Raw genomic sequence first — 10,000 nt, 5'->3', positions numbered from 1 at the left:
CCAGACTTACACTGCCTGTTTTTCATTTATTTATTTATTTATTTATTTATTTATTTTATTTGCTTTCATGAGACACGGCATTGTACTGTATTACCCAAAACAAGTGCCTGTTGTGTCTTTATGTGATTCAGTGGTGTCCTTGATAGTGAAAGAAATAATCTTGGCCTTGGTTTAGTTCAGAAAATTAAACTTTTGCTCACTTTCTCTTGCCATTAGCCCTTGAAGAATTCCATCATCTTGCAATTCCAGATGTATTTTAGTTCGCAGCTACTATTTAGACTCCAATACAGTATGCAGTTTGTATTGAAGTAATAAACTCTGATAATGCTTTAATTCTACTTCACTTCTTCAGTAATCAATAATCATTCTTTCTGGAAAGGAGAACATACATATGCGCATGTACGCCCGGCCCCGGTGTTCGATACCATTCTCTCACTCCTTTTCAGGTTCCGTTACTCTGAGGATGACGTGGTGTCCTACATTGTGCAAATTCTGCAGGGTCTGGACTACCTCCACAACAGGAGAATCCTGCACCTAGACATCAAGCCTGAAAATATTATAGTCACCTACATGAATACTGTCAAGATCATTGACTTTGGCAGCGCTCAGACTTTCAACCCACTCTTTCTGAAGCAGTTCAGCCCTCCTATAGGAACGCTGGATTACATGTGTAAGTAAAGAATCTTGTGGTAACTTCTACTGCAGAGAGGAATTCAACCTCAAACCATTCAAAATGATCCTCTTTTTTTTTTTTTTTTTTTTTGGGAGCACATCTGTTATGTCACACAAAAGAGTAATAATATATTTTTCTAAGAAGGAATTCTACAGATATGAATCAAACAATGTTACACAATCTAGGCGTGTCTTTTTTTCTATTTATTCCCTTTCAAGAGATCATACAAACCTTGTAACCTTAACCATTTGAGTGCATGTTTCTTTTGCTCTTTTTATGGAAGTAATTGAGCACGTCTTTGTGCTCTGTAATTTGCGTTTCTTTTGAATCCCTGCTGGTTGCTCAAAGCTCCCGAGATGTTGAAAGGAGACGTCGTGGGTCCTCCAGCTGACATCTGGAGTGTTGGTGTACTGACATACATCATGTGAGTGATGGCCACGTTTTACTTACGTTATAGAGAATACGCAAGTGTTTTGGGGTTGTTGTTTTTTTGTGCTTTAGATGTCAGTATATCAAAGTACATTCATTTTCAGTATCTTGAATGAGATTTTGAGCAAGTGGAATGTGATCTCCTGATATTGGTAAACATTTTAATGCAGTTCAAAATAACAAGGATTTCTTGTTGCTATTGTGGATCTTACAATGTTCAGGCTCAGTGGACGGTTGCCATTCACGGAGATTAATCCAGCAGAGACAGAGGCCAGAATCCAGGCAGCCAAGTTTGACCTCAGCAAGCTATACCAAAACGTATCCCAAAGTGCCTCTCTGTTCCTTAAGAAGATCCTGTGCAGCTACCCTTGGTGTGTACAGTGTACCTTCTCTTCTCCAAATATTATCTATGTATCTATCTATCTTTCATCTGAAGAATTCCCCTTAGGCAATGTTAGCATATGACTGGCATGACTGATTTGCATCTGTGTGTGTGTGTGTGTGTGTGTGTGTGTGTGTGTGTGTGTGTGTGTGTGTGTGTGTGTGGTTTTATATTCCAGGGCGCGTCCCTCCATCAAAGACTGCTTCAACAACTCTTGGTTGCAGGATGCCTACCTGATGCGGCTGCGGCGGCAGACACTCACCTTCACCACCACGCGTCTCAAGGAGTTCGTCAGCCAGCAGCAGCAGATCCGAGCTCAGGTGGCTACCAAGCACAAAGTGCTCCTGCGCTCCTACTCCGCCCAAACCCCCACAACACCCACCACACCTACCATGCCCACCACACCCACCACTATATCCTCTACTCCCTTCACTCCTGTCACTCAATGAGCTCGGCTTGGTTTTGATGGAGCGATGTTACCCAAGGGGAGAGGATCTCAGAACAAGAGGACGGAGAGGCACGGGCCCGTGATGGACTGAGACATGCTGAGCCCTGGCTGGATCACAAGAGTGTGTGTGTGTGTGTGTGTGTGTGTGTGTGTGTGTGTGTGTGTGTGTGTGTGTGTGTGTGGCCCAGCCTCAGTAACACTATTCAGAAATAGAGTGAAACACACCCACTGTCTGATCTGAGATAAGAAACTCAAGCACATACAATACTGACTAATACTAGCACATACAGTAGATTCTAATACATTAAGCTCTGTCAGCTATGGCCAGCATGCTCAGTGCTGTTGTGTTCATTGTCCTGCACCAAGCTCCGCCCACAAACAGCCACACCACACCACACCACACGTTACCTTGCTCTGACCCATGTTCCTTTTTTAGTGTTTGAATAAGATAAGATAACATGAACGTGTACAACATCATTTGCTAAACATACTGTAAATGTGAACTTTTGTCGTGTTTCCATATAATAATTCTGGGGCCTTGACATTTGTGGAGAGAAATAATAATAATAATAATAATAATAATAATAATAATAATAATAAATGTATATCAGAGTTTTCTGCTAGTTTTTATGAGATTGACAATTTTATTACAGGTAGTTGTTATACTGTATTCATTAATATATATGTAAAGTAGACTTAAAGGACAAGTCCAACGTTTTTCCTAACGAAAGAAAGAATTATTGTCTGTATATTGTACAGTGTTTTAAAACAATTTGGTTGTTTATTGTGAGAAATGAATGAGTTTTATGTAAGATGTGATATAAAAAAAAATAAAAATACCTGCCATAGGTTTCCACAGGGTATAACCGGAATACAGTCATCAGTACATTTTGTACAACCATATAATATTGTGAATAAGATATTTATAGTTAATATATTTTTTAAGTTTGCATAAAATATTTCTTTAGGCAGTTAATTTGAGAGCTGGCATTGTGGCTGTACCTGCTTCAGTTACATGAGTCAAGCTATGATTTAAAGATGACACACGATTCTACTTCAATACTCAAATAAAATAGTCCTTGGCAAGTTATATGATTAATTGTGTACTGTTTCCTATGATGTTTTACTGTTAGTAGGAATAAAATAATAATAATAAAAAAAAAGATGGTTAATGATTAATAATTATTTGGTTAACAGTTCATCCCGATTATTTTTTAATTATTTTTATTCTTGTACCACAGCAATTTGTCAGCACTAATGATTTTTTATTTATTAAAGAATGGCACATTGTAAATTTTATTCATTTACAGTTATGTTTAATATGGTGGTATGTCCGCAAAACCATAATAAAACAAAACAAGTCATGTTACCAAGTGACCCAGTGTAACAGCTTGACATGTGACCGTTACAAAATGCCGATACTGGAGACTCATTCCAAAAATGTTAAATAAATATTTCTTTGCGTATACAGACTTTTTTTTAATCAGGTTATGTACAGTATTTGTCAGACACGTCCCTAAGTAAATCGTTACTACAGAAATGATACCTTATTAGAATAAGCGCATTAATATACACTTTTCTGCCAGAATTATTGTCAGTTCTGCTCATCTAGAACATTAATCGACACCTTCTGACCAATAAGAATTGAGCATTTAACAGTGCTGCGGTGTAAGATGGATCTAATGCTATGTCTTTTACATATAGACATCTTCTCCTTGAATTAGTTCAGTATTGAACTTCTCCTCTCATGCCTTGTGGAAATCTATGAGCTCACTTTCTAAATTTTTCACACTTCCAAAATGGTTTTAAAACATTGTAAAAGAACTGTGCGTGTGTGTGTATGGGGGGGGATTTTTATTTTAAATACCACTGAGCACGCAATCCTTTCTTACTGTAGTGCCACTTGATGTTTTACAACAAATACAGGCTTTTTTGTCCTTGATTTGGGTCCTGAGCAAACTGTGACGTCAGATAAATGTTTTTTTTTAAAAGGAGAAGTAATGTTAGAACTGTTTGCAAAAAAAAAAAAAAAAAAATTCCCAGGATTTGGAAGTCACTTATTTATTTATTTATTTTGTAATGTATTTAAAGATGCCTTTGCATTTAAAGTCTAGAATGTATTAAACACCACAGAATTTTTTTTAGCTAGTTTTGTGTATTGGTTTTGGTTTTTTTTTTTTTTTTTTTTAATGCAATGCAATTTTTTTTTTTTTTTTCCGATCTGTACACTGGTGGAGTGCAAGCATGTGATTAGTTCAAATATTTCTTTCATAGAATAAATATAATAAAAAATCACTACCTGTGGCAGCAAGAAGAGGTATTGTGGCATTATTCTTCCGAAATGTTATTTCATATGTTCATATTATCAGATCAGTCACAGAGTTTTTTAACCAAAAAGGAAGCTGCTACATTATTCATCAATAATCGTTAAACAAACCAACCAGCAGGACATAACTTAGATTTTTATTCTTTTATCTGTTTTAATGGAATACCATTAGCATGCTGTCCACTTATATTGCGTGGGAATGGCGCTGAGTATTACTTTTCTAGTCTAACTCTAAAAAATCTTTAATAAAATATAGGGGGGGAAATTGTATGGTCAAGACAATGGCTGCTACACTGAACGACAAATGAAAAAAAAAATCTTAATGTGAAATAGGATTATTTCTTATTAGTAAATTATAGTTTCTTAAAATTCTATATAATATATATATATATATATATATATATATATATATATATATATATTCAGATGAGTATACGATTAATTTATTTAGCACATTAATATTGGGATTTTATGGGTTTATTTTTTTTTCCACAAGTTATTGTGTTCATGCTATCTAAGTAAATGATGCTGCTTACCAGATTATATTAGAAGGTATTATTAGAATTATTTAATTTTAAGCATGATCTTATAAATTTTTCAAATAAATGGTAAGTCAGCTTACAATGACACAGATATTGCTGATATTGATCAAATAATTATTGGCCGGAAATTCATTTCAGTTTGTCTAGTTCAAAAACAATTATGATCATGTTTTTGTTCATTTTTATTTATGAGGCACATGCAGATTTTTCCCTGACTGTGTATGATTGTGTGTGGTATCAAAGTAAGTATAATAATAATAATAATAATAATAATAATAATAATAATCATTCAATAACATATCAAAAACACAATAACTGTAACTTTGAAACTCCACAGTTGAATATACTTAAAACGTTATGTGCACATCTACAAAACATCTGGCTTCCAGAGATACAGTGTGTATTTGAAAGTAGACACTTAATTTTTGTAGAACAAATGTTTCCTTGTGATACGAGTGAGTAATGCAAATGTTTTTATAGTGCAGTTTTCACAGCAGCACTCATTTTAGACAGTATCACATGATGGAACAAGCTGTGCTGCCGTCTTTTATATTTTAAAGGGAATTTCGATTTCGGGTTGATATCGTTTGGGCACAAAAGTAAATTCTGGATACGAGTTGTGAGTAGTTTTGTGTTTTTTGCTATATAGAACTATTTCCATTTTTCATTTGCAGAAAAATACAAACCTCATCTGTAGTCACAAGGCCCTTTTGTATTTCTTGCCAAATGTATTATTAAGGGGTTTTTTTTTCTTCCTACAATTCATTTTCATATTTTGGATCGTCTTCCTGTTCATTAAACTTTGAATATAATACACATAGAATTAACACACATAGAGGTAAAACTGGCTCTACGGCTACAAACGAAGGCTGTTTGGTATTATTAGTTGATGTGTGAATGTTGGTGTATTTTTATTTTTATTTATTTATTTTTTTTGTATTACACATAGAAACCCTTTAATGTGAAACTAAACCAGAATTTGGAATGCATTGCATTAAAAACATCGACAAACCTGAACACTGTCTGAATGCTTTACGGTTTGTATGAAATAAGTGCATATGCGAAAATGTAACACTTACTGAAATAAAGTCAGATATAAATAGTGCTATATCTGTCCATTTTGTCAGCAAAATTCATCTTAACTGTCCAAATGCCCATCGGTTGAACTCATTATTGGACAATAGTGGTTTAATGCATGAACATATAAAACATTTCTTACAAAATTGCCATTGGATTCCAAGCATTAGCTCTAAGCCACAACTGCTGCTATAGTGTTTGAATAACTATTCACACACTAAGTGAAGACGACAAATGTTATGTAAAAGTATGAATTATCATCAGTATGCATCTATTTTATTCATTAATAGTTATCTTTAATGTTGTATAATGTCCAGAAAACAAGGTAGTTCCAGTTATCATTTACATTATAGCAGCCATAAACGTTAATTCCCTCACCAGCCCATAATTTTTGAATGCCTCTTAAAATTAACAAGACAAAAATTTAATTTATTGTGTTACTGAGAAACTTTACGGCCCTCTGTTCTGAAGACGTTCTTGTGTAAGAAATTTTAAAGGGACAATTTTACCTCTGACTGTTACAAAACACTGGCACTAGAGACTCTTTCCAAAAATGTGAAATAAACCTCTCCTCACACAAACGTCACCATATCAACATTTGTTTTTTATTTATTTATTTTTTAAACAAATCCATTTGTGGAGTTCCCACCATACAAGTCTCTGTGTAAGCTCTTACTATTGAAATGTTAACATATTGGAAAGAGCACACTAATAGTAACTTGTGGCATGTTTTACAGCTAGCACTGTAGTCAAAGCTGCTGTTATAGGAAACTAATCATTCTGACAGATCGAAATCGAGCATTCGTCAGTGCTGTGGTATAAACACGATTATGAGACAGACTTTCCACCGTCCTTAAAGAGATCCATTACTCAAATGCCTTGATGCAAGTGGTCTCAACCCCAGTCTTAGAACATTCTAATGGCAGCCCACCTGTGAAGAAGCCCTCATCCGGGAGGACTCGTGTTTCACATCGACTACTCAGGCATCCTCAGTCAAAGCCCAAACTGCATTCTGGGTAGTCTCCTGAGTCTTTTAGCCCTTGGTTCACTATACAAGGCCTGGACTGCTAATCTGGAACACTTGGTGAACATCTTTTATGGACCTCAGGACGTCAGCAGGACTCCAGGCAAAGATCCAAAGAAGGACAAATGTTGGGGTGGCATCTGTAGGCCTCTTACAATTAAGGCTTCATTAGATCAGACTTGTCCCATTGGAGGTGTATATATAAAGCCAGGGTGAGGGCAATAGTCTGCGTGTATCGTGAGTGGAGATATTCAACGGTCTGGGGTAAGTTCTTTCTCTTTTTTCGTGTGGTGATAATGATTACATTTAAAAATGTGTTTTTCTTTAGTAATCCGTGAAATCAGATACTGATGGTGGTGTATATTAACGATAAGTCTAGTGATACGAAACTCCTGTTGTTTACATTGTTTCTTTTGCCCATTTTAAGTGGTTATTTCTAAGAAGAAAACCTTTTAAAAAAAAAAAAAACAAACAATGTGCCATTTTAAATTTTAATGTGTTGTCTTTAACAGATGTCCAAAGTCAAGGCTGCACCCCCACCGGGGTGCACAATCAACATCAACGACCCTCAGGTACAAGAGGCAGCTATCCGCATCCAGGCTTCATATCGGGGCCATCGGTAATAACTTCAAATATTGTTAGCATTGATGTAAACTGGAATTATGGCCAAAGTGTGTGCATTAATTATTATTATTATTATTATTATTTATTTTTTACATTTCTGATGAGCACAGTAAAACTTGTTTTGCTACACTTACTCAAATGACTTCATACGTAAAATTCATTGACTAATTTATGTTGCTTAGCTGACTTAAATCATTTAGAAGCACAAGATAAAATATAAATCTATACAAGAAGATAAAATTGCAAGTTTGGTGCAATTTAAATGAGTTCAAGCAGTGAAACCAGTTCCATGAACAAACAAGTCTTTTTGATGGTATGCCATTAAGGATGTCTCCAGGTCCTTTCCTTTCTAATATTTGTTTAAGGTCGAGGAAAGAGCTACGTGAGAAAGGGCCACCAAAGTTTCTGCAGGAGCTAAAAGATGTGCTCTTGTTGGAAGGAAGTGCGGCAAAGTTGGAGTGCCAAGTCAGCGCTTTCCCTGACCCCTTTATCATCTGGTCAAAAGATGGAAAAGAGCTTAAAGATGGACCCAAGTATCGCTATGTGTTTGAGGACCCTGATGTTGTGGCACTAGTGGTGCGTGATGGAGAGTTAGCAGATCTGGGAAGATACACTGTTACTATTAAAAACCCCTTTGGTCAGACATCTGGCTCTGCCTGTATCATAGTGGAGGGTGTGTAGAATTTGCAAAAATGTAACGGCATAATACACATCTGTACAGTTTCAAGAATAGTACTAAAAAAACATTTTCTACATGCAGTCCCAGCTAAGGTGACCAAGGGACCAGACAGTGTGAAAGGCAGGAGAGGGACCACAGTGGTGCTGAAGGCAGAGATCAGTGGGGAACCACCCCCTGACGTTGGCTGGCTCAAGGATGGAGATGACATAGAGGAAGATGACAGGTAGTGACATTCATTCAGTCTGCTAGCTGTATTCTTCACGTCAGCCCATCTAAATGGATCATATTCTCATTTACTAGGTTGTCAATTCTGTTGTGCACTTACCTGGTATGCGTATCTCCCCTAGAGTATTTTTCGATGTAGGTGACACCAACACCATTCTCACTATCAAAAGTGTACGGCCATCGGATTCTGGAAAGTATGAGGTGTTTGTGGAGAACAACTTGGGAACGGATCAGTCCTTTGCTCGAGTCGACATCCTGTGAGGACCTCACACTCTTACCTTCCGAACTGGAAGGTTATTCGGTGTGTGTATGATATATTCTGATGTTTCTAGACAGTTTATGATCGCCTGTATTATTAAAGAGAATTACATTATGGCATTACATATATACTGAACAATCCATTATTATTATTATTATTATTATTATTATTATTATTATTATTATTATTTTTACCAAATAACCTGAGAACACTATTTACGTGTTACATTCGGGGTTTTTAGTAGCACTGACGAAGGTCACATGTCAAAATAGCAAGATATGCAAAAATCTACTTACCCTTTCAAACATGCAATAATAAATCAATTTTAAAAAAAAAACAACAGATTTTCACAGTTATTGTGTGCTTTCTGACTTTAATTTGCTTAAGTGGCAGAACAGAATGTAAAGGATTTCTAATGTGAAAATTTTGCTGTGATGACTATCAGTGAGAGATTTCACAAGCAGTTACCACTGTGCCTTGTAACCGCTTTAATCACGAGATTAAGATGTCTTTTTTCCTTTCTTTAAAAAATGGATGACATGATAAAGTGGGACACCCTGCGGATTTTCAGGTTTTTCACATCGGGCTACCAAAAATGCGTAGATAATAATGGAAAAAAATGGAGTTAATTACAAAGCTATGTCTGTACACTATATGTAAACTATATATTCTATGTTGGAGTGGCTGACTTTTGAATGCTTAACGATGGAACTTTTGACATTATTATTTAATCGTGTGAGAAATAATAAAGCTTTATGAAGCCGGACATAACCATGCTTACATCAGCTAAACTAGTCCGTCAGTAAAAACGTGCTTCAAGTCAATGTCGCACAGTGCAGCGGGTCATGTTGCCACCTCACAGCTCTAGGTTTGATCCTGAGCTCGGATTACTGTTTGAGTGCAGTTACGCATGTTCTCTGAATGTCCATGTGGGCTTCCTCTGGGTTATCTGATTTCCTCCCAACTCCCAAAAACATGATGATAGGCGAATTGGCCAGTAGGTGCTCTGTGATGGACTGGCGTCCTGTTCAGGCGTTCCTGCCTCATGCCCATTCTTCCGGGGCTGTAGTTGTCAGTAAAGCAGTTGTTGAAGAGGAATTAATGAATGGATGGGTGGATTTAAGCAATATATGCTTGTTAGATGCTTTTATTCTGTGTTGGCCAACTTTGACGCGAGATCTAAGTCCACTAGCAGCAAATATACTATGTATGTATGTATGTGTAAAAAATGTAAATTGATTTTTTTTTTTTAAATGATCACAGTGTACACTAAACCTGGCATGGACTCCACAAGTTTGTTTCATACCTTATG

General features: G+C 36.2%; 2 protein-coding genes across 2 annotated transcripts in view; both read left to right on the top strand.

Moving 5' to 3' along the window:
* Positions 1–3,923, top strand: part of spegb (striated muscle enriched protein kinase b) — a 102,156-nt gene extending 98,233 nt beyond the window's left edge. Inside the window, exons 40-43 of the mRNA XM_053680591.1 lie at positions 447–670; positions 1,022–1,097; positions 1,324–1,473; positions 1,663–3,923. Coding sequence (XP_053536566.1) covers positions 447–670; positions 1,022–1,097; positions 1,324–1,473; positions 1,663–1,933 — 721 coding nt within the window. The 3' untranslated portion in view covers positions 1,934–3,923. The remainder of the gene's footprint in view (positions 1–446; positions 671–1,021; positions 1,098–1,323; positions 1,474–1,662) is intronic.
* A 3,133-nt stretch (positions 3,924–7,056) lies between these two features.
* Positions 7,057–9,007, top strand: spegnb (SPEG neighbor). Its single transcript, XM_017469999.3, has 5 exons — positions 7,057–7,165; positions 7,414–7,520; positions 7,891–8,198; positions 8,286–8,427; positions 8,552–9,007. The coding sequence occupies exons 2-5, from the start codon at positions 7,414–7,416 to the stop codon at positions 8,688–8,690; spliced, it is 696 nt and encodes a 231-aa protein (XP_017325488.1). The 5' UTR covers positions 7,057–7,165; the 3' UTR covers positions 8,691–9,007.
* The last annotated feature ends 993 nt before the right edge of the window (positions 9,008–10,000 follow it).

The sequence above is a fragment of the Ictalurus punctatus genome, chromosome 6, assembly GCF_001660625.3.
Source record: "Ictalurus punctatus breed USDA103 chromosome 6, Coco_2.0, whole genome shotgun sequence".
NCBI lineage: Eukaryota > Metazoa > Chordata > Actinopteri > Siluriformes > Ictaluridae > Ictalurus > Ictalurus punctatus.
The sequence above is the reverse complement of the archived record's forward strand: the minus strand, read 5'-3'. Positions and strand labels throughout refer to the sequence as shown.